This window comes from Uloborus diversus, chromosome 5 (genome assembly GCF_026930045.1).
Source record: "Uloborus diversus isolate 005 chromosome 5, Udiv.v.3.1, whole genome shotgun sequence".
Lineage (NCBI taxonomy): Eukaryota > Metazoa > Arthropoda > Arachnida > Araneae > Uloboridae > Uloborus > Uloborus diversus.
In genome coordinates this window covers 170352560-170378708 of record NC_072735.1, presented here as the reverse complement: position 1 = coordinate 170378708, position 26149 = coordinate 170352560, and the positions used below count along the sequence as shown (strand labels likewise).

Below are 26149 nucleotides of genomic sequence, written 5' to 3'. Positions count from 1 at the left end.
TCTTACTGTCAGAGCCCTTACATCTGGCAGGAAACTGGGTATCAAAACTCTCAAGTGATAATGGCTAACCATTAATAGTGGTATCACGTGAAATGAAAAGGATACCAGCCCCTGAGGACAGTGTGCGAATAGTGAGAAAAAAATATGCAGCCTCATTGAAAAAAATGAACAGTTAAAAATAAAAGGGTTTCGAAAAACTTTGCAATTTGGTGACTGAATGTAGGAAATAGTTTTAAAATAACTAAGTTCTTCCTTGAAAATTTCTTAATTATAGTACGATGCTAAAAATTCAAAAGTCTCTAAAATTGGCAGTGACTTTCAAATGTGTCAAAATCAAATTTCTCAGTTATAAAAGCTTTTATTTAAATTATTTGAACGATAAAATTTTATATGTTTTGCAGGGAGAATGTCATAACTGTTATTTGAAATTCATTACATTAATAAAAGGTAAAATAGTAAAACAACCCACTGTCAAATCTTATTCGCAAACTTAACAGCAAAAATTAACATTAATTCGCATAGTCATTAGCAGTTTCTGATTTCAGTGTGTAAAATATGCTTGTTTTTTAAAACAATGATTTTAAAGTAGAAATTGATGCAATGCACAAATATAAGCACCACAAAAAGGCTTTTGATGCAATAAATTCTCTCAAAAATCTTTAAAACTTCTTTGCCCCTGATTGTATGAGTTTCTCAATCCTGCTGTAATTACATTTTTATGAACATTTTTACTCAATGTTTAATACTGTACTTGAATAAGTAAGGGGCTAACCACAAATGATTTCATGCTTTGAAGGGAAAGGGGAGTTTGTGAAATTGTGACAAGATGGATGAGGAGATAGTAAGAGGGGCAACATCATGTATTTTTACTTCCTTTTACAAAAAAGGAAGTATTGTATTTGTGAAAAAAATTTCACTCAAAATTCAGCCTTAATTTCCATTTTGCTCCCCCCCCCCCAGGGGCGGCTCGTCGCTATGGGCAGGGTGGGCCCGGCCCATCCAAAAAATTGTAATTGATAAAATACATTATTAACAAAAATATCGTTTTGTGTTTCAGTTAAAAAAGTGAAAAGTAAGGCGCACAACAGATTTCAAACATCTAGCCCACCCCCCTCTCCGCATATCTCTAAACATAACCAGAAAGTTTTTAAATCCCATTAATTTTAGCGCTGTGCACAGTTTTGGGAGCTGCGGGCTCGCGTGAAGCTGCCCCCGAAACTAAGAGTCACGCCTCTGCCCTTAGCCAATCGTCAGAAAGCGAAAAACGGCGGGTGATAACACCCGAAGGAATTCATTGCAACTCAAGGGTGGGCAAAATTCGCCGAGCCCAAACGAAATCGTAGTTGTCTATAGCGGTTTGGAGGGAAGAGTGGAGGTCAGCGGAGAAGAGTCTAGAAACGTCGCTCACTAGAATAACATGTAAAAGGGCAGAGAATCGGCTGCCCATGCCCATGTGTCAGGGAAAACCTTTTATCATACCGTTCCGCTTCTGTTTTTTTTCTTTTCTTTTTTTTTTTTTTTTGTATTAATTCTTTTCCTTTTCAACAGCTATTACTATATATATATATATATATATATAAGGCATGGAGATTGCCGGTTTCATGAGATTCCGTACATTTGTTTTACAACGCATGCATAATTTTTTTAGTTATTTGTTTGTTTTTGGAGTTAGAGATGCTTATTCTCAAAATTTCTGTGTAAGGACTTTCTTTTCGAATAGTAGAGCAGCCCGGTGTCTGACGCACCGGCGAAAAAAAAAAAAAAATAAAAGGCTGATCCTCAGATTTTTTTGGTCGTCCACGCAAAAAATAAAAAAATAGGAGAAGAAAGGAAATTCCATATTACCTAATGATAATATTATCCAACACTTGATCTTTTACGTCAGTTTTAAGATTAATTTTCGTAATTTTCTATGATTTCTCAGTAGCTTTTTTAAAAATTGTGTCCATTTTTTTGACCATAGTTACTTCTTGTCTTAATATTTAAATACTTGTGAAGCAGTTATTTAATAGAGTTTTATTTATATATTTACTTATTCATTTATTATTATTATTACTTCGTAAAAAAGGAAGGGGGGGGGGGGGGAAACTTCAGCCGTTCGTAATTTTTTTTTTTCATTAGTTTTTAATGGTTCGCGAACATTTTTTTTTACAAGTTAACAAGAAAACAGCACAAGTCCGCGTGAATTTTTTTGAAAAGCTTTTGCAGGCCCGCATGTCAAAAAAGGTCGAGAGAGACTGTAGAAATTACATTACTCTTTTTCATCAGATCGCAGTTCTATTGGTACGTACCTTAGCTTTCTTTTCTATCATATAGGATAGGTATAGTTTTGACATTAATTAAAATATTTAGGATCCTTTCAAGCTAATGTGCCTATAACTAGTCGATTAAATATTTTGTTAAGGGTATATGTGTGACCGTAATTAATTTTTCAACCACTCTTACTCAAAATTATTATTTAATAATGATGATAAAACATAAGTTAAATTTGAAAGTCGATTAGTAAAAAATGCAGCAATAGAAATATTATGTTTATTTCTTTTATTTCATTTACTTATTTTTGTTGTTGTTCAGACGGACCTTTTAGATGCTATTTATCAGTTATCCATGTTTTAATTTTAAAGTTGCTTGAATTGTTATGTCAAGATGCGTATACTGTAATTAAAGTATTTTTTTTTTAATATTGTTGAATACCTTTTTATGCCTGTCCTGAAAATAATTTAATTCACCAAGCAAAACCATTTTTCACGGGGGTGTTTTTAGTGGTAAGGGGTCTTTCTCTTTTTGAGAGTCTGGTTCCTTAATGTTTCACGGTGTGCCACCCCTCTTGGAGGGAGGGGAATGGCACAGTTGATGAGATTAATATTTTTATTACAACATATTATTATTATTACTGCTGTTAATATTATTCGATCGCTTAAGGGAAGCCGAGTGTTTCATTTAAAATATGCAGGGTGTTCCGTTTTAACCAATAAGACCTTCATTTTCGCAACTGTTTGTTCAAGGTGCATACTTCCAATTGCAGAAATGTTCAAAATCAGATGCTGAGTTAAGATACTAAAAGTTTAAAGCGAAAAAAAAAAGAGTCAAAAACTAAAAATAACTTTTTATACTGACCCTAGGTCTCCTAACTTACATTTAGGGAAATAATCTCAATTGAAATATATTACTAACAGAAACAATTTGACATTCATGCGAGCAAAACTCAAGGAGATATTCGAGTTTAAAGTTTTAAGGGACTAGATAGAAATGAGATAGGAACTTATCGTCCTTTCAGAAGAATGATAGGTTGTCAAAGTTAAAAAACAAAGTATTTATGTCTTTTAATGCTATTCAAAAACAAATGCAAATTTTATGCTGTGATACGCGAAAACACTACAAAACATTAATCAATTTGAAAAACCAGATTTGCACACAAAAATTTTAAGCCTTTTTAAACTGCTATATTTTCCCTCAAAAGGTATTATTGACAGTGAGTGTGAAGTGGTGTAAGTCACGAAACGCTGCGTTTCATATCTGGGTGAACATTGGTCGTACTAATGTCAAACTTTTTGTGTTGGAATTACATTTTAATGGTGATGACTTCCCTGAATATAAGTTGGAGAACCTAGGGCCCGTATAAAAAAATTGAATTTTGTATCATTTGACTCATTCTTATTTTTGCTTCAAACTTTCAATTCCTTAACCTTGCACCTGATTTTGAACATTTTTGCAATTAGAAGTATGCATCTTGGACAAACAGTTGCAAAAAAGAAGGTCTTGTTGGTTAAAACGAAACACCCTGTATAATCTATGTACACACAAACCTGTTTTTGTGCGGTCTTTCTTTTTGTACAATTTTTTTGTGTGATTTCTTTTTCCCGCGATATATGAAAATTTCAATCAGATTGGGACTCAATTGACGAAATTATTTATGAAACAGACAAAATGTTTTTTAAAATGAACGAAGTTATCTTTAAAACGAACAATTTGTTTTTATGAAGTTCTTATCCACCGCACAAAAACAGGTTTGGGAGTATTAAATCAAGTGGTATAATTTTGTAGGGCTATCTGAAGTTTGTATTAACTGATTTAAGTATCATTTTATGTTCCTCAGCATTAGTTTACCAACCATTGTTTTCATTATTTTATCTGTGTAAACATATAATATAAGGGTCATTCTCCAGAAAACGTAACTTTTGAACGCAAAATATTTTTCAATTTCGAAACCTTTTGTTTTCTTTCTTTTTTTCATTCTTACAAGAAAGTGTTACCTTCTAGAAATAACCATAAACAATGCCCCAGCTAAGTTCCAATTATTTTACTCATAAATAACAAAAATAAAAATCATAAATTTTCATATTATGACATACTATGTATATGTTCACGTTACACAAATTGTACTTAGTAGATTACTGGGAGTATACCCTCAGGAAAATTGATGGGAACATCACTGCTTTTAAATAAACAAGTTATTAAGCAACAAAAACAGTCACACAAGGTGTATGACACGCCACGAAGGTTGTGAACCAAAATTTTCTATAAAAAAAAATTAAAAAATTGTTGTCAGGTTTAAATAGATATATTTTTGATGACATTAAAAATCATCGTTAAATGAATTGTTCCCTAAAGTTTTTACTGTAAAAGCCGTGTGACAGAAAAGTTACACTTTTTGAAGAATGACCCATAAACATAACTGCGGGCCCACCCACTAAATTAAGGCACGAGCCGCCACTGCCCCCCCCCCCCCCCCCCCCGAATCGATGTTGAGTTTTTTTTCAACCCGACCACACCCGAATAAGTGCCTAAGAACGCATAGACACCCGAAATGTTGACATTTCCTGAGTGAATTACAACGACTTCTCTCGTGACGTCCATATGTTTGTATGTATGTGTGGATGTACGTATGTATGTCGCATAACTCAAGAACGGTATGTCCTAGAAAGTTGAATTTTGGTATGTAGACTCCTAGTGGGGTCTAGTTGTGCACCTCCCTTTTTGGTTGCATTCGAATGTTCCAAAGGGGGTGTTTCATACTTTTTTGGGGGGGAAATCATTGTTAATTTTGATGCAAACTCAAGTGGTGTTATATAATAATTTGGCAGACACTTGGCAATATATCGCCTGTCTTTTAGTCGCCAAGTTTTTTCTCCAACTTGGCGACAAATTTGGCCTCTTTTTTAAATCTTAAATCTGGTTTCAAATCGGCCACTTGTTGGTGATATTTAGAGAGTTAACTATTGATTCACATTAAATTTTCCAATACTGGGGAAATAACATTAAATTGGGGTAAAAGGAAGTCATGTGATGCACATCAGCTCGTTTTAATAAGAATATGTTTGAAAAATAGCATGAATGTTACAGGGGGGAGGGGTTGTGGTGAAGTATGACGCTTTGTGACAAAGGAGAAAAAGGGGGGGGGGATCATTTATGGACAGCCCTAAATGTTTTTTCTGGCAGATTGACCTCTTGAGCAAGAATTAATAAATGGAGGGAGCAAGTCCAATCATTGACTTAGCAAAAACTCAGGCAAAGACCCCCAAGTCACATGACTCAACAACAGCGAACGAATTATTGACACCTTTTGCGTGTAACTAGCAAAAGAAACCTGATTCCTTCCAATGCTTTGCTTTAAAATCTATTATGTGACTAGGTCTTTGCTTCACGAATGAAAGTCTTCACTCCCTCCATTTTATCTCTTCTAAATGATTGATCCTTTTCGTTTTTCTTCTAGGACCACGCATACCCTGCTGATGAGTTAATGCCTTTGAGTTGTAAAGGAAGGTATCGAGATATTGAGCCAAATCGAGGAGACGTTGATGATGCTTTGGGGAAGTAAGCATAAACATTTTCTTACATTTTGCTAAAATGTGTAAATATTTAAATTTCTTCTTGCAAATTCTTACATGACATCTTAGTGTTGCTAATATTTATTATTTCCCATTAAAGAAGGCTATTCCTGCTGTCAGGAATCGTCTCCAATATTCAAATGCATAACATGCCTTTTCTGTACAAAAAATATCAAAATTTTTCATGTATGGATAATGGATGCTAAAATAAAGAAGAGATTAACGTGAAAATGATAGACTTCTCCATATATCTAAGTGTTGCTTATTTAAATTGAAATTACATACTTCATGAACTTATCAATTTTTATTATCTGATATCTTGGAAAAGTTCTTCACATTCATTTTCTGTTCTTTGTGCTTCAGACGGAAAATCAAATTTTGCTTTTCCTTCCCCAACACTTTGATCCATGAATAAACAACCATCTTCTCTTTCCATCTGGATTGTCAGCTATACAATGCTTTTCAAACAATTTTGAATTTGGGCTTACATTTAATTTAAGAATACAGTGAGTCTTTTGCAAATTGTTAATTATACAGGGAATGTACTTAAAAATTAATAGATGTAGTTTGAGGTTATAGGTGTGCATTACGGACATAGGCGGGTTCACCAAAAAGGGGGGGGGAGGGTAAAAGCTCAAATAAAATAACAGAGGAAGTTAGGTATGCAACACCACAAAGACTGGCTTTTTCGTCAAAAAAATTGGGCATGTTACAGGATTCTAACGTTATTATTGATTAAATGCCTCTAAAAATTTAAGACACAGCCTCTAAAATCAAGATGAATGGTCACAGTTAACTCCCTCCTTCCAATTCTAAGTTCAATTTAAATTATTATGAAATAATATCCAGAGAAAAATATTAAAAACACACTTATCAATTCAATTCTTTTTTCTTTAAACACTAGAAAATAGCCCGTCAAGGTATGACGGGTGAAAATTGCTTCTACATTTAAACGAAGCCATTGCCTGTTTGGCGATATTTTGAAAGTTGAAATTTTAACCCTAACTCCAGTGGATGAACCCTAAAATCCAGTAGATAGTAGCGTTCATGGCTGAACATTTTTACATTTCTTTATTATCCTAAAACGACAGTGTTAGCAGTAAAATTGTTAAGTTACCGAATCGAGTTAAGCATCGTCACAATAAAGCCTTTCCCTGGCATATTAAACATTACCAAAACATATTATCAAACTATCATGCTGTTGCATGAGTTTCATTGTTGAAACACGCGGGTTACTTGAACATCGGATATTATTTACTATATGAGGATATGAATCGATCAACACTTTCATTTTTCCATCAATCATTAATTTTTAAAGTATAGGGGAAAAAACCCTCTACTTTCAAATGTGAGGGGGCAGTCCCCCCCCTCCTTCCTTGTACGAGCTGCCTATGATTGTGGGCCAGAATATATGATTACTATGATGTTTTTCAAAGATTAGTTGCTTTGAGTAAAGTCAGAAATATTTAGCTAGCAATGTTTCTATTTATTTCAGCATAAATGTCATTTTGTTTCTAAAGATCAATCATTTTCTCCAGAATATATGTTCATTAATAATGTTCATTATTTTTGTCTCCATTTCAGCTTTTCTTTAACTTTAGTTGACACATTGGACACTCTTGTGGTAAGTTGATTATTTGTTAACTTCTCTACCCTAAAAAAGTTTTCCAGTTTTATTTGTTCATAATTGTTTTTTTTTTCTTTTTTTTTTTTTGAAATATGTATAGGTGCTAGGGGATTTTGATGAATTTGAACATGCTGTAAAGCGAGTCATCAAGGATGTATCTTTTGACAATGACGTGGTTGTGTCAGTGTTCGAGACTAACATCCGAATGCTAGGGTACGTGAACTTTTCAGATTTTTATGGATAACTATATATGTCTCTAAGTATGCATATGGAGTTTTATTAATGTTTTCAAACCTGACCATATTTTTGTTAATTTTATTGTAATATCAGCTTCTACTTGCACTTATTTTTTAAGCATTTATGTTGTTTTCTTTTTCTTTTTTTTGATATAACTTCTGTAGAAAAAATTAACTATGTGTAACTACTTTCATAACATTAGAAACTGGCACAATGTTGTTGTTTGAAGTTTAGTAATTTTGTTTACCTTTTAAATTCAGTCACTACATCTTACATGTTTTGTTTATTAAAAAATAATTTTAATTTAAATGGAGACAATGGCTTTATTTTGATTTTGTTTCTGTTATATTTTACCTCATTTGAAATGTTGAAAATAACAGCTTTTGTAACCAAAGGCATATTCTTAGTTTAAAAATCCATGTTCTGTTCGTTGAAATGATTTGAGTACCTGTTTTGTGTTTTTATGTTGCATAGATAGAAACTAGAAAAACTCATCATGTAAGGCAGTGAAGGTTGGACAATATGACCACCTCCCCTTAACTCAGCATTATCGTTTGACGCTGGACTTTGAGTTGGGCTAATAAGTTATGTGTTTTTTTGTTGTAATGATGCAGTTGAAAGGATACATGGATGACGCCTTACCCCTTTATTAATGTCCTTACTTTTGATATTCGTGTACTTCACCACGAACTACCACTTGACATTAACTGCTCTCATTTTTTGCTGTTGAAGGTTATAAAATTAGGAGGAAAGCTTAACTTTTTTTGCCTTAACTTGTCATAAATAAGCAACAGCTAGCCTGATTTCTTTGAAGTTGGGGGGGGGGGGGAGAAAAAAAAACCTTATGCTGAATCATGATGTTGTTAAAAGTCCAAAAACCAATCCAAAAAGCATGGATGCTTTTCCATCCAAAAGGCATGGAATATAGGTGGTCGACAAATATTTTTTTTATGTTTTAAACTCTGCTCAAAGAATTGAACATAGAAGAAACTCACTCATTTTGGAGCTATGACATTGTGTAAACTTGCTGAATTTCAGAGTTGTTCCGAAATGATATTCTGCTCAGTGCTTCTGCAACAATTCTAGCTCATGAGAATCATTTGATACCAGGTCTAGGTTGTAAAAGTTGTCCAAGACCTACAATAATTTGGAGGCTCCCTGAAGACTCTATGGCAGAATGCTGTGGCTGATTCACAGGTTTGGGGCTCATTAGAACATGTTTTTGGAGGCTCTTTTGTCTATCATAGAACTGTATTAGTTATTTATCATAAATCATGTGCATTTATGAATCATCTTTGAAGCCCCTGTAGGGAACCCCCTAATGTGGAAACCCTCTAGCAATTGTAGCATGGTAAATCTATTAATTTATAAAAATTCCTTTTTAAGGAAGTTTCTTTTCCAATTAATAATTCATTCTAATTAATAACTCATAAGTCTTTCAAAAAGTTGGGTCCTGTTAAGAAGATGGGACCCTAGGCCCAGGCCTATGTGACCTGTGTGGTAATCAGTCTATGAAAGTTGCTCCAAATTGTGTGTGTAACTGAAACATTCATTTTGACATTCTCATGGAGTTGCATGTAGCATGATGCCAGACCAGTGAATTTTTTCTGGAAATATTTTCTTTTGTTACAAAACCTAAAACAAGTCTTGCTTCAATGTCTGACCATGTATCCATCAACATTTCTATCATCTGACTGAGATTTAGGAACACAATGCACAAAGACTGCCAACTTTATGTAGTGGTGCACTTGCATTCTGAGAACATCTCTCCTACCTAAACATTCAGTTTGATTCACACAGGAAATTTGTTTTTTACCTATCAGAACTTTTTATCTTACTTTCTGAGATAAAACTGTTCTTCATGTGCTCTACAGATCTACTGCATAAAATGCTTGCTAATATCATAAAGCAAAACTTGTGTGTTTCAATAAACCATGTGATGTGCATTAATGTCCCTTTGTAATAAATCATTTTTCTTTGGTGCAGTGGGTTGCTGAGTGGTCATATTCTGGGATCTTACCTTCAAGAGAATTTGAATCGCATGCACTGGTACAGAGGAGAACTCCTGAACATGGCTCGAGATCTCGGATTCAGATTAGTTCCTGCTTTTAACACTACTACGGGTGTGCCTCATCCTCGAGTAAGTTCTTGAAATTCTTGGGTCTGAAATGTGTTTTAATTTTAATTCTGTGGTCCATTGAAGACCATTTTATTTTTTAAAAAAGAAAAACAAAAAAAAAAAGCGGTTAAATATGTTGTTGAAAAAATAAAATGTATACTTGAATAATTGTAAGTTGAGTAAAATGAAAAGTATTTTCTATTGAGAAATGCATTTACTTGTCACTAAGTATAGTGATACAAGTTGCATGGATGAAGTTTAACTTTTAATTCTTTAAACTGAATGTTAGAATGATTGCTTTACATCTAAGAGTGTTAGTTTGAAAGTGTATTGTTATTTGTTTTGTTACTCGATGCATAAAAAATAAAGTTAGCAAGGCACAAGTAATGTTATTTTTGTTAGGTAATGTTATGCTGTGTTCATGTATTGTTGGTGTTAACCTTTTGTCTGATTTTTAAACTGTTTTAAATTTTCAGATAAATCTTCGCTATGGGCTAAAATCTCCCAAACTTGGTGTTGTTAGAGAGACATGTACAGCTTGTGCTGGCACTATGATTTTAGAGTTTGCTGCTTTGAGTCGATTAACCGGAGAAACTGTATTTGAGGTAATTTTTTTTTTCCTTTTGTATATTTATTTTGATTTTTTTTAACCAAATATCAACAACTAAGATGAAACTTTTCAAAGTTCATCAATGTTAGGGAGCAGTACTTTGTCTTAAAAATGCCCTGAAGAATAGTAATTGTTGAGAACTAGAAACTACTTATTAGAACCTAAGTGGCTAAGGCACATTGTAGACAGCAGGAAAATACTTTGGTATTTTCTACTCCTATATGAAGCTATGAGTTCCTGTTCTCCTTAGTAGCAATTTATTAGAATGTCTTAAGTTTTATTTATTTATTTTGGATAGAAAAAAAACTGGTTTTGAAGGAAATCACCTTTACTCTGAGTTTGATGCATGTTTACAGCAAGTACTAGAGGATATTTTTTTTAATCTTATTTAAAAATCCTTTCTAATTAAAACAATTAAAGATAATAAAATTATTTGACATTGAATGAAGTGGTTCCCAATGAGCAACATAATCCAATTTTATTTGACTGAGACATGTTTTCTTGATGTTTATTAAATTTGCTCCTTTTTTAAAGCTTATGTTTATAACTTAAATATTTATTGCTTATGAGTACAATTCAACAGGAGAAAGCTAGAACAGCAATGGACTACTTGTGGCAACAAAGGCATAGAACAAGTGATTTGATGGGGACTGTGCTGAACATACACAACGGAGACTGGATACGACGAGGTACTAAATCTTCCATGAGCTGAAGAATATTGTTCATAGCTGTGCTGCCTATTGAAATTTTTATTTTTTTGTCTGATGTTTATGATTTGCCCTATGTCTGAACTTATTCATTCTTTTCTAGATAGTGGAGTTGGTGCTGGCATTGACTCCTACTATGAATACTGCCTAAAAGCGTACATTTTGCTTGGAGATGATGTTTATTTAGAACGTTTCAATAAAGTAAAAATTTTTTGATAAACACTGAATGTATATACATATATAATGTGGATCCCATTCCTGTGACTGATTTTATGTGTAGCTCTAATTACTGATATTAAAAATGGTGAACTTATCGTCAGCATCATGCTTAACTAACGAATGTGAAAAATTACGTTTTTCAAATTTGATGTTTACGATAGTACTGAAAAAGAGCTACAAAGTATAACTACTTTAAACGATAGTTTTTTCTTAAAGTTATATATAAGAATTAAAACATTGAAAATAACTGAACGCTTCAGGTGAGAAAAAATTATATTCAGTGTTTTGGCTCTCCTGAAAGTGCCAATTTTCACATTTGTTAGTTTATCATGGTGTCGAGGATATGTACTTATGTACAGCTTTATCAGTATAGCAAAAAGTAACTATTGATCCAAACTGTTTAAAAACAGAATCAGGTTCATCCTAACATTTTTTTTTTTTTTAAATATAACAGAGAAAATATGTGTGTTTTTTTTTTTACAACTGCAAGTAGTGAAGTCATTTGAAGTTTTGGTAAAAATACTCATTTGTAATACCATTCTATTTTAACAAATATACAGATTTTTACCGCATTTTTTCTGTAAAACAGAGTTTATGCCGATATTATTGTCATACCAAAAAAAAAAGATATTTCTTAGATGGACATTTAGTCATTCAAAGTTGTCGCAAAAAGATAAATTTATTTGGTCAGAGGATTTTATCTGCATAGTAAGGTTAAAGAAAGCCAAAGAAATTAAACATAGATTATAATGAAAGAAACAAAGTTGAACTAAACTTTATTAATAGTATTTTTCAGATAATGTTGCTAAATGGCAGGAAAGAAAATAAGGTGGTTAATATTATTTTTGTTAAGAGCAATTGCTCCATGACATGAAATGGCAGAAGAGAAAATAAGATTGACCAACAGATTGGTATCAAGGAATTAGTGTTTTTATTTTATTTTATTTTTTAATTTTTTTTTTACTTGTATAGTGTAACTTTGTTATTGTTTTCTTCACACTGCAGAATGTTTGATGATTGGGAATGAATACAGTTGTTGATTTTGCAATGAAAGCAATCATTCTTAATTGTTCTTTTTTCACTGAAGATTTGAAATAAAGTGTTTTGATTGCTTTATTTCCTATAAATTCTTTAAATTATCACGCTTTAAATAAAATACAACATAAAATAACAACATATAAATTTTTCTCTTTTGTTTATTCATGAGATTTTGTTCTGATGTGAACATCTTAGCAGTTTTTCAAGTCATTGTCATAAAGTAATAAATTTCCTGGAGCATATCATACTAGAATTATTTAGTTACAAAGTGTTTTTTAATACTTTTATCTTAATTGCTTAGCTGTAAGAATGCTATGGCAGTTAAACTTAATTTTATGAATTTTTCTTTGTTTTTAAGACCTTGCAATTCTTTAACTTCAATTGGCTCTGGTTGGGAACATTATTTTCTTCTGCAGATTTTTCTTATATCATTTTGTTTACTTTTAACAATTGTTTAAAAGTTTCTATTTTTTCATTTAGAACTTCAACTTTTCCGATTAAGAATGTTTAAAATATGTAACTATGCCAATCACGTCCTAGTACTTTTTCAAAAAAAAAAAAAAAATATATATATATATATATAATAATTGTTGTATGACAGTGAAAAGCAAAGAGGTTTAAGTGGCCAAATTAAAAATTTGGAAAAATCAAAGCCGGGAAATGATTTTTTGTTTTTTGAAAAATACACAATAGAATAAATAGTATTTTTTAAAAATCCTCATGTGGAAAAAATTCATAATTTTTTAACGGAGATAAGAGCTCCTTGTCAGTCAGGTCAATTAAAAATAAAAAGTTACTGCTCACATGCGTTTGGAAAACATTGCTCTGCGTTTTTTCTCTCGGGGGATTCCCCTGGGTACATTTTTCAAACCTATTCTTAGCCTAAAGATTGCACCAACCACACTACACTACACTCCAGGATCCCTCATACCTACCACTATACCTGGTTTAACCAGTTGGATAGACAGCTCTGTTTTGTGATCCAGACCAAGAGACGAGCAACCAATACCCCCCCCCCCAGAGGTATTAGTTTAGAAAAGGAGCTTGGAGGACTTTGTAACCATGGACATATTTAACATGCCCTACACATTATTAGCAAACATTGAGGATCTTCTACCGGCCGACATTGAACCCAAGACTCTCCAGTTAGGAGTCAGACATCTTACCGATAAGACCGCCACAACCATGCACCAATAGCACAGAGTGGTTGCTGACTCCCCTGGATACAAGGGGGAATTTTCTAAAAGAGTTCTTTTCAGAAAAGGATTGACTGACCAAGAAACTGCAGCGTAAAATTGGCAGAAATTGTCAGTATAAAAGAAAGTTGTTCGTAAGTGGATTTATAGGGGTTCCTGCAAATTTGTGTCAAGTAAGAGAGATTTCCACCGTCGAAATTAGCACTGGGCCAACAAAAAAAAATCACTTACTGGGATAGTAGAGTTAACTACATGTCAACTTACTGAAGTTTCACTGCAGTAGCACTTGCCAGGGTGGCAGGTGCTTTTCTGCAGCATGATTTAGGGGGGGAAAATGAATGTCTACTTAAGGTATGAACTTTGCATAAGGTTGCAAGCATGAACTTTATTAGACATTCATTTAAAAAAACTCAAAAAAGTGCACTTAGATCCCATTGCTTCTTACCGATTTATATGTCCTTGGATTTTAATTATAATAATATTTTTGTTCCAATGTTTTTATGAAAATTATGATGCAAAGTTTTATTTATTTTTGTTTTCCTTTTCTTAAGCATTACTCTGCAGTTATGAAATATGTTAGCCAAGGGCCTCTTCTTGTAGATGTTCATATGCACAGACCTCATACAAACTCACGCAACTTCATGGACTCTTTGCTTGCATTTTGGCCAGGCTTGCAGGTTTGTAATGTTAATTTTATTTGTCATTCATTCCTTTTTGTGTCTTTATGTTTTCTCAAAATGGCTCACCAGGTTATAGTTTTTCCTACTTCACGGACCAGCAAATTCTTATGCTCATCAACTTCTAAAATGTTGCTGATTCTCTTTGTCAACCCCCCCTCCCCCCCCACCCTGTAAAGAAATAGAAAATGAACTTTTTTTTACACTTAAGTTATTTGTTTAGTTTTGAAAAAAAATCAAAATTTTATGTAAATCAATGTGAAAGAAGCAAGGTTTGTTTGTTTTAAATCAGCTTGATTTAAATCAAGGTTAAATTCATGATTTAAATCAAATGATTTTTTTTAAAAAAAATCATTGAAACTGGCAAAACTACATAGATCCATCTTTCTCTGTGTGTAACGTATTATCAGGCTCATGAAGTATTGCTTTTACTCCAAAATTAGTTCAGAACAAAATTAAAATTTGAAGTTTTCCTTATACATCATGACTAATATAGTTAAGAAAAGTAATTGTTTGACATATTCATTTTACAGTTAAAAACATATGATACTTGAAACTTTATCTTGAAGTAAAGCACAAAATACAATCACTTGTTTAAACATCTTAAACTACATCTCAGAAATATCTTATTTAAACATCATAACACATTTATCAATACCAAAAATTTATTGAATATTTAGGGAACTTATCCTAATTTTAAGAGTAAGCAGAATGGATTCATTCGTTCAGATTGCTTTATTATCATGTTTTAACAATTGCCTTCTTCACCCCAATTGAATTCATTTCAGAACTTCAGTCAACTCTAACTAGAAAACATAGAAAACTGCCAATTTTTAAGAATTTTTCTTCTCAAAAGTATGAAATTTGTATTGAAACTGGTCTACTTATACCTATTATTAAACTAGTATGTTGTGGCCATCACGAAACTTTCTTCTATATTTTTCTTTTTTTTTTCTGATCCTTCCCCATGCTTGACGAGGGAGCAATATTCCCAACAAAAACAAAATTACACATGCAAAAACTGAAAGTTATTTTAAAAGCCTTGCTTGAATTAATTACAAATATTTTATTTGTTAACAAACATAAGATGGCAACAGTTAAAAATTTTAAATCATTGAGATAATATTTCCGATCATTTCCATACAATTAAAATCACGAGAAATACGCAGACGACAATCTGTTAATAAAGCTATTTTTTTTTTATTCGCAAAAAAAAAAAAAAAAAAAAAAAACACCTTGGAGCGATTGGTGTCAAAATTGAACCAAAGCCTGTTTACATATGGATTCACATATATTCCAAATTTCAACCAGACCGTAGCATTACTTCTTGAGATAGGGCACTCACAATGGAAAAAAAGAACGGGCGATTGCGCTACCCCCTTTTTAGCTATTGACACCAAAATAAAATCAGCTTTTATACCCACTAAGGGCTACTTGCCGATAAATTTTTCTTTCATTCCGTTCATTATTTCTTGAGATACAGCAGTCACAATTGACGACAAAAAACGTTCTATAGCTCAACCCCCGTTTGAGTTATTGACACCAAAATTGAATCAGCACCTGTTCCTGTTACTGGCAACATATGGACCAAATTTTGTTTGATTCCGCCAGTTACTTCCTGAGGAATAGCAATCACGCGTAACTCAAAAAACGTCCCATTGCTCCACCCCCCTTGGAGGAATTCGCGCCAAAAACCAATGGGCACAAGTTCACATAGGGGTACATATGTGTACCAAATTTCGTTCGATTTCATGCGGTAGTTTTTGCTGTAGAGCGGCCACAAAAAACTGGTCACACACAGACGTGACACACACATACACACAAAGACAGACAGACATTTTCCAAAAATAGTCGAAATGGACTCAGCACACCTAAAAACGTTCAAATCTGTCGAAATTCGAAAATTTGCACGAATCCAATACTTTCTTCTATATATTAGATATAGAAGAAAGTAAAAATAACTACTGCCATGAAATGAAAATAGCTAAAAAGTTGCTTTTTCATCTATTGCATGAAATATATTATGTTTAAAAATAAAATAATTATTATCTACTAAGTTTTGAAGATTTTTTTTAATCTGATTTAAATTTAAAAAAAAATCACAATCCCTGGAAGGATGTAAGAGCTTTGGGATGCTTGCAAAATTAGCAGTGATTGTTTCAAAATTTGTTAGTTCTCTGTGAAAGTTAGTGGAAGGATTTATTGTTCTACTTTGTTAAAATACCTTTAATATGAATGGAGCTTTATTCAGCTATTGGAAGTTTGAAATGTAGTTAAATTGGGAAATACAGCATTATTGAGTCTTAGATATCTTTGTGTAATATTTATTTTTGTTCGAAATTTAATCGTAACTCTGTTATTAAAAATTTACTTTGCTTATATTATGAATCTCAAAACTAAAAACCCATCCCAGTCTAAAATTGTATTATTTTGTGTTATTAATACTTCTATATAAACATGAACAAAGATATTCATTATAAAAATGGTTCTTTTAATTAATATTTTAAAAGTTATTTAAATCCAAAAATAAAGCCCATTTATTTTCCTGTGTTTATTTGCAAAAGCATTCTTTTTCCTTTTTTTTAAGAACATTATGTCAAGAAACATGTGAAAAATTCTTTTCTTATTTCTAAAATTTCTATTGATGAAACGATTATTGTTTAACTTTTTTGTTTTTCAATAGGTTCTTAAAGGGGATATCAAACCAGCAATTGAGACTCATGAAATGTTATATCAAGTAATGCAAAGGCACAACTTTTTACCAGAAGTGAGTCACTATGTTTTAATGTCATTGAACTGCAGCACACTACACATGAATGAAGTTCAAAGAATTTTAAAATAATTTTAGCTGTTTGATTAAGATTTATTTTGTCAAAACAGCTTTGGTATAATCCTCGTGTTGTCGCCATATTTTTGGTACTTTTTTCTGGGGATAAATTGCCAAGTGCATTGTCTTTTGTGTTTTGGTTTGCCAATGTTTGCACAGCTTGGCCTCACAAAATGTTGCCTAGCAAAATTTTGCTCCAACCCCCAACCCGGGGATTATATCGAACCTGTTCCATTATATTTGACTTTTGAACTGAGTATCATCTAATTTAGATAAACAAATCTGAAACAAGTAATTTCATTTTCATTCATTTGTTGGAGGCATTTCCATTATTAGTCAAAATTGGAAAGTTAAAATAAGTTTTGCTTTATAGGATCTTTTCAAAAAAGAGTTTTTTTTTTTTTGAGCCAAGTACATTAAGTAAAGAGCTGTCTAGGAGAGAATACTTTTGAATAAGGTTTGGGAAGCTACATATCAATATGTTTCTTCTTAAATCTATTTTTTTTTTTAAAGATCTTATGCATTCTGGTTTATTTTACTTTAAAATGAGCGAGGTAAAAAATGAATGTTGATAATCGTATCTGAACTTAACATAAATATACATGATAGGTCCTTTGCTTACTAAAATGCAGACCATAAAATTTAGATTTGACTGCATTTTAGCTATAGACATTGCATGAATTCAGCTGTGAAAACGTTACTGAATGTCTTTTTAAATGCCTGAAAGAAAAATGATTCATTGGATTGTGATTTATTTGTTAGTGAAAGCAAACTGAAGTTGAATTTCTTGCGTCGCTCTTGTAAGTAAAATCTAAGTTCTCTTATTATACAGTAGAATATGGATTACCAATATAATGATGTCTGGTGCCATTCAGATAATTGATTTTTAAAGGAACAGAATATGTGCAGGAAAAAATTATAACTGTCATCAGAGGTATCATATGTCTTATAAATAATATAAGGAATTGTGCAGCCTGCTGGCAAAACTTATACATTGGGAGCAAATGTGTATTTCCCTACTAGAAGGCATTTGCTTAACCAACATTTTGGTTAATAAATATTCTAACAATCAATGCTTCTCTTTGCAGCAAGTCGAAACTAAGTATGGGAGCAGGGGTTTTTTTTCGGGACAATAAAATGCTTAAAGAGGAAATTAACATGGGAGATACATATGTGGTAAAAATTAGAGTTCTGTAAATAAATGCCTATTGGCAAAACATATAAAAAGATTTTACTTTTTACTTCTGTCTAAAATTTTCATTGATTTTTATAGACCTAAAACTAGAGTGTTTTGTAATTTTGTTTTTTATCAAATTTCTTGTTGAAGCAATCCAGAAAAAAAAGGCAAAGAAAGTCAAGTGAAATATTTTTGAAAAGTTATCAAGAATTAAGCATAAGTTTAAACTTCAGCAAAAAGTTCAGTGTTGAGGATTTTGCTTAGAAAAGAGTAATAGTATGGTGCATAGTGATCGTAATTTGAAAAACATACCTGTGTTTTGTTGCAAATGGCAAAAATTAAAGAAAAAAGGATAAATAAAAGATTCTTTTTTTAAAACTTTCAATGTATATAATATATATATTAAAATTTTGTTTATAAACTTCAGAAAACTTTTTATGAAATTTAGAAGTTGTAAGCCTTTTAATTTGTGCACATATATCTATTATGTATTATCAAGTATTACTTTTAATAATCCTTTTTTAATACATTGCATAGGCTTTCACTGTCGACTTCCAAGTACACTGGGGGCAGCATCCATTACGTCCAGAATTTGTCGAAAGCACTTACTTTTTGTATAAGGTCTGTATTGAGCATTCTTTAAACAAATACATGTTTTAGTTTTACTTTGTCATTAAAAATGACCTTCTCTTTGCAGGCTACAAACGATCCATATTATTTAGAAGTTGGTAAGAAAGTCCTGAACAGTCTACAAACACATGCTAGAGTAGCCTGTGGCTTTGCTGCTGTTAAGGATGTTCGGACCGGCAGCCATGAAGACAGGTATGTGATACGTAAATTTTTTTTTTCTGTGAAAGCAATAATTAATGAATTTGTTTTCCTTGAAAACAATAATTAATGCTTCTTCCTTGAAATCAATAATTATTCCAGAAATGAAAGTTGCACTTGGTCATTTCTTAATTGGATTTATTACATTTGAATGAGAATAAAAGTAGATCCCAAATCATAGCAGACATTTGCATCCCTTATTAACTTTCATTAAATTGTAAACAATAGAATCATATTCAGCTATGAAGGTATCTCTTTTTGCTTACTTCAAAATCTCTTTTTTTACAACAAAATGTTTATTTCATGAAACATAAATCTTATACTTTATTTGCATGAGTAAATTACTGTCAGCCTCGCTTAATCGAGTAATGGATAAACAAATACCCTGCTTATACGAATAAAACTTCCCGGAACCAAATATTTCCCCATAGATGCAATGTTAAAGATCCCCGGATAATCGAATAATATTGATCAACTTTCGCAAACATGTTGCTGAGAAAAATCTTGAATGAATTAAGAAATAAATTAAAAACAATTATTGACGTTAAAATATTTTACCAATATTTATCGTTGACAAGGGGGAGAAAAACAACATTCATCAAAACGTTTCCACTATTCTATCAAATTTCTTTTGTCTTTATCATTGCAAAAAAAAAAAAAATAGTGCCGCCTTTAATTAAATTAAATAACACAAATAAATGTACACATTTTTCCCTATGATAATTTGATAGATATTAAATGTAAAATATGATAGACGAGGAGGGAAAAAGGAGAATCAGAAAAGTATTTCCAAAAGGCATTGAACAAGCAATCCCCTATCATGGAATTTTTCCAAAAAAAAAAAAAAAACGTACTGAAGAAAGGTGACAAAACAAAATTTTCTTGACTCAAGTCGTAAGTTACTTTTTATACGTACTTGTGATATAGTAGTTTCTAATTATTAAACTATTTTGTTGTTTATTTACTTTATTTCAAAAACTTTTAGCATTAACATTAAATCTTTCCTTTTTAGAGCTATTGCTTTAATATTATTATGTTTAAAGACAAATGTTGTCAATTTACAAAGATAAATAAAATTTCCCCATTTAATCAAATGCACAGCTTTATCGAATATTTCTTGGAGCCAACGATATTCGATTAAGCGAGGCCGACAGTAGTTATAAATTGCAGTAAAACATCTTTTATACATCTCTTGTTCATGCATCTTTAAAATTTATATGCATCTTTCATGAAGTTCTGATTCATTCCTATTTGTTTTGTTGCAAAAATGCACTGTATATTGGTCATGAAATACCAGTTATGCGTTGTTTTCCCCTCCATGAAATTCGAAAAAATTTCTGCTCTCTTTCCCTCTGGCCTCTCTTTCTTGGTTCCTGTTGAGGAAGGAATGATCTCAGGCAGGGGCGGCAAATAGGGGGGTCAAGAGGGGGCATTCGCACCCCCAAATTTTTTGATAAGAATGATAGAAAATGGGTGAATTCAATTCATGTAAATCGGAAATCTCGCTGGTTCTCAGCAACTATTTGATGAAACTCGACACATTCTCAGACTAGAAAAAGTGTTTTTCGTTATTCAGATGATGACTTAGAAATTCATGAAGTATTTTCAGCTTTTTCAGAACACAGAAAACTGATAGAGAACCATGGTTAATTTTAACTAAAGAAGACATTGCCTCATATAGGCTAAATATTTCACCCTTGTGTGCCCAGTGTAACGATGGTATGTCCAATATGAGCGGCTCGTGAGAAGTGATGCGGCTGCATGGTTTTCACAAGAAAATTCCTTGATAGTTTACATTCATTTTTACGCTCATTTTTTAAGTGTATATTTATTTAATGAGTGTTCATCGCTTTCCTTCTGCTAGAAACACGTTTCAGGTGCTCAATATATTATAATGCTTTCATAGAAACTTCTTAAAAGTGCATGTGATTATTGAATAAAAAAAGACATATAAACCAAATACCTTTTATGGGGCTCTATAATTATGCAATCGCGGAGTGACACAAGATAATCTTTAAGAGTTAAAACCAGTTTCGTCCTTGTTATGAACTCATCAGTCTGGAATAGTGAATAACAGAGCTTGAGGCAGATGATATCTCATTGAAGCTAAGAGCGCCGACATGACTAGATTATTCAATGATGAAAAGTTTATGCACCTCACAGTTTTTGAAGTAGCCTGGGTGATTTTGAAGAGCAAGATACAAAAAGTGTTTTCATGCATAACTTTGTGTTACTTCAATTATTTTTTAACTATTACAATCAGCTCAGCTAGTAGAGAAAGATTTTTTTACATGTCTCAGGAGTTTAGAGAAATATTTTCGAAGCACAAAGGGGGGGGGGGGGGAGGGATAAAAATAAATAAAAACCTTTTCCATTTAGCTGAACTGGCAAAACAGCAAGACATTGAGCACTGATAGATTAGTAACTTAACACAATTTCCTGCTCTTCCTAATTCCAAAAATCATGCATTATAACTTTTCCAAAAGGTATAAAAACTTTAGTAGCGACATGTTTTGTATGATAACTTTTTAGTCAATGAATCAAAATTTTAATTTTTTCTAAACACTAATTTTATTTATATTAAACCGATTTTATGACAAATTCTTGCTAGCTAATGTGTGTTTGGTTTCGCTTTGGGGTTATACATATTTAAGAAATTCGACCCCCCAAGTGAAATGGTGAAATGCCGCCCCTGATCTCAGGTATGGAGGGTCAGACAAAAAAAAGGAGAGGGGGAGCTTTTTTTGATGGTCAAAGCAACAGTGAAAATTTGTATGTCCTTAATTCAATTCAATTTATTATCCTATATATTTGAAAAGGCAATCAGTATGTAAAACAACAATATATTTTTAGTTAAATGCCTCCATATACATATTAGTGATGTAATTACATTTAATATTTGGAGTTATGCTTGGTATAATATATATTTAAGATAAACAATAACGGATGACCTATTTCACCTTCAAGTTTTGCTTAAAAATTCAATTAATGTCTTTAGTATAGTACCCCTCCTAACGGACACCCCTGAAAGGTGGACACCCCTCTTATGCGGACAATTTTTAATTCCCCGGTTCCAAGGCAAATAACATTATCAAACCCCTCTCCTGCGGACACCCCTTTATTGCAGACAAAAAAAAAATGTCTCATTGGTGTCCGCATTAGATGGATTTTACTGTATTACAGACTCATTCATATTAGTGATATAAAAAACAGTTTTGGACTGTAACAACTGTTATATTCACATAAATTTGCATTAGTCGAGTTAAACTTATAAAAACCAATAGTGGGTTGTCAATCTTTTGACAATGCAATGTTTCCATTTATACATCATTTTCCCTCAATCCATTGAAAGATGTATAAATGACGCTTTACTGTTGTTTGAAAAGTAATGCACAATAAGATATAATGTCTGCATGTTTTATTGTTTTGAGTGAAATGTACTTATTTATTTTAAATTCATACATTCAGTAAGGAATGGTATTACTCCTACAGGATGGACTCGTTTGTTTTAGCAGAAACATTAAAATACCTGTATTTATTATTTGCTAATAAAGATGAACTAACATTGGAGGTTGATGATTTTGTTTTTACTACTGAGGCTCATCTGCTGCCACTTAGTTTAGCAAGAATTAGCAATTCAAGCATTGGTGACGTAAGTATTCTGCTGTTATTAAGTCATATTTTTGTATGTTGAAATTCAGTCGATGTTGATTAAATGAGTTGTAAACTACAGTGAAGTCTCACTACAATGAGTACCAATACAACAAAATATATATTACAGCGGAAAAAATATTCAGTCATGATTTAATTGCCACTAGGTTGCTTGAATTCCATTACAATGAGGTTCCCATTACAAGGAATAAAATTTGCGGGCCCTTCGAGTTTGTTGCAATGGGATTTCACTGTATTTGAAACGAGCGGAAATATTTTAAGCTTATTTGAATTTAAACAATGCTTTTTAAAATATTGATTATAAAATATCCGTTTAATATTTTAGAAAATAAATGATTGAAATGTGAAATGATAGAACTATAGTTGAGGCAAATCCTACCTGGAAACATTGTGAAGGCTACGCAGATTCTAATCACAGCATTACAATGCTGCCTGGTTAGGTTTGCCCCATTTATGGTTGGAAAACATAGCATACTTTTTTCTTTAGATTCCTATGTTAAGTAGTCATTTAGTGAGTTGCAATATTTCTCATTTCAAATAAAATGCTTTGTAATAAATCATTTAAACATAAGCTGTGCTTCAAAAAGTTTTAGTGGATATTAAGCTGTGATCACATTCCCCCTCCCCCTTTTTTTTTTTCTTTTTAACCATTATAGCTTTGAAATACACCGCCAGCTCAGTCATTCCCAGCCGAGGACTGCAGTTTCGTGCTTATTAGCACTCATCAGCCCGGCATAGAAAAGTGACTGAGCTGGAGATAGAAAACCTCTTAAGGAAGCCAAGAGTGCCAAACAAACTGGTAGATAATATAGAATTAGCACAGACCATACGAGTGACCGAAGCAATGGTTCGGTTCAACTCGAAGATTGATAGCAAGGCATGGTATATTCAGTAAATTACCGCCCATTAGCCAGGGCTAAAGCAGAAATACATGAAATACACCGCCAGCTCAGTCATTTCCAGCCGAGGACTGCAGTTTCGTGCTTATTAGCACTCATCAGCCCGGCATAGGAAAGTGACTGAGCTGGAGATGGAAAACCTCTTAAGGAAGCCAAGAGTGCCAAACAAACTGGTAGCTAATATAGAATTAGCACAGATGGGTTGGTAATTTACTGAATATACCATGCCTTGCCATCAATCTTCGAGTTGAACCGAACCATTACTTCGGTCACTCGTCTGATCTGTGCTAATTTTGTATTAGCTACCAGTTTGTTTGGCACTCTTGGCTTCCTTAAGAGGTTTTCCATCTCCAACTCAGTCACTTTCCTATGCCGGGCTGATGAGTGCTAATAAGCACGAAACTGCAATCCTCGGCTGGAAATGACTGAGCTGGCGGTGTATTTCATGTATTTCTGCTTTAGCTCTGGCTAATGGGCGGTAATTTACTGAACATTATAGCTTTGCTACTATGAAAATTCATTTAACTGGTTTATTGGTTAGTGATTATAATGATGTACCAAACTTTTGTTGATAAGTTAACTTAAAACATGAATGCTTGCTTCTAAATTAAGAAACTGTTTTATTGTTGCTGTTATTATTCTCTGTGGCATACCTAGCATGGGTGACACCCGTGGGCGGTAATTTATGGTGTTCCCAATCCGCTGGAAAACTTTCAAATTTGTAATCTTAAAATGCATTTTAGCTTTGTTTCAAAAACTTGCAATTCCACTGTGGTTGTCACCCCCCAGACGGATGACACCCAGAGGAGAGCGCACCCCCCCCCCTTATAGTGAGACCACTGTTATTATTATGATACATAATTTTCAAATTGAAACTGTGTGTACACATTGATAAATTCAACATTATTAGGCACAAATTTGGTGCGAAAATTTCTTGTTTTTTGGAGTTGTCAAGATCTATTAAGGAAATGATGCTGTACAAGAACTCCTGTGACGCCATTTCCTGCCTTCCATTTATCAAAGGGTGTTTGAATTAAATTTTAATTTAATTTACTGTACATTTCCTTCAGAAATTATGTATGCACATAGATTTGAAACAAAGAATCGATGTTTTTCTTTCATTTTAGTTGCCAAAATTATCCGTGTTGGAAGAGAGCATTGAAGAAGATTTCACGCACAGTTGCCCTAACACACACTACCTATTCCCTGAAGGAAGAAATTTTGCTCAGTCCATTCGTCTTCCTCTCAAAAATTTGGTTGAAGGCGTTTGTCCTTCGAGTAAATCGAGGTATGTTTCAGTGGATGATTATTTTTATCCCGAATTTCAAATCTTATGTACTTAATGCTGTGGTTTTTTATTTTTTATTCTGAAAAAAAAAAGTATTTTTATCCAGAATAACAAAAAAAAGTAACTCAGGCAATCTGGTGCCCAGTTTTTGTCGAAGTCTGTGTGTGTGTTTTTGAGCAAGTGTTTGCACTTTAGATAGCATATATATATATATATATATATTACTGTTTTATTTAATTAATCTATACTTAAATTATATCAATTTGATTTATTATTATTATTGCTTCATAATTAATGTTTCTAATGTCACAAGTAAGTATCAGAAATTTTTAATGTGAGATTCAAAAATTTCATATGAATGTGCCACTGTTAACATTTTGTATATGCATGCAGAGCATGTATGATTTGCTTATATAGTGTATAATTTATTGTTACTTTCTTATAATTTATTAGTTATATGTTCTTGAAATGTAGCTGTCATGCATTAAGTAAAAATTTATAATTATTGAATACACATATTTGCTTTTAAAATTTCCGTATTTTTGTTAGTATTTAATTAATTTAAAAATAGTTTGAAGCTATTAGTTCATTTTATTTTGCTAGTCTGTATAACGTTTTTCCTTCTCGCGAATTTTGTGTGATTTGTAATCATCCTAGGTTAGGAAATCTCATTTTTAAATTTTTGAACAGACTATTTTCATAACAGGTGAAGTATAGCAGTTACCAAATAGGACAATTCTTAATATAAATTTTGTTCCTGAAAATAAAAAGCAGACAAAGATTTAAAACATGTCATCTCTTAGTCCAATACTTTCCATTTTATCATATGACACCCGCGATACTAGCATTGAGTGTGGTTCTCTTATGTACCCATTAATTGTTGGAAAAAAGTCTCTAGCAGCTACTTAGCTAAAATTTTAGTATTTATAGCGATTGTCAAGTTGGAAATAAAAATATTCGTGGTGGAAACTTGCCAATTCTTCCAAATGAGTAATCAACAGTTAAATTTTACTACATTAATTTAATCTGAAATATCTGACAATACACGCTTGGAACACGAAGGGAAGGTATGGAAGATAAACCACCGAACATTTACCAGCAGGCCCAGATTAAGGCGTGGGCACATGGGACGCAGGCTCAGGGCACCAACAATTGGGGGGACATCAAATCTGTAGGTAAAATTTTGATTTTGGACTCATT

General features: G+C 32.5%; 1 protein-coding gene across 1 annotated transcript in view; it reads left to right on the top strand.

Moving 5' to 3' along the window:
• The window catches only part of LOC129223277 (ER degradation-enhancing alpha-mannosidase-like protein 3), an 85937-nt gene that overhangs the window by 49336 nt on the left and 10452 nt on the right, over nt 1-26149 (top strand). Inside the window, exons 3-15 of the mRNA XM_054857843.1 lie at nt 5714-5814; nt 7413-7452; nt 7556-7668; nt 9679-9832; nt 10288-10416; nt 11005-11110; nt 11232-11329; nt 14133-14258; nt 16942-17025; nt 18800-18883; nt 18960-19084; nt 22583-22742; nt 24789-24949. Of these exons, the coding sequence (XP_054713818.1) occupies nt 5714-5814; nt 7413-7452; nt 7556-7668; nt 9679-9832; nt 10288-10416; nt 11005-11110; nt 11232-11329; nt 14133-14258; nt 16942-17025; nt 18800-18883; nt 18960-19084; nt 22583-22742; nt 24789-24949 (1481 nt within the window). The remainder of the gene's footprint in view (nt 1-5713; nt 5815-7412; nt 7453-7555; nt 7669-9678; nt 9833-10287; nt 10417-11004; nt 11111-11231; nt 11330-14132; nt 14259-16941; nt 17026-18799; nt 18884-18959; nt 19085-22582; nt 22743-24788; nt 24950-26149) is intronic.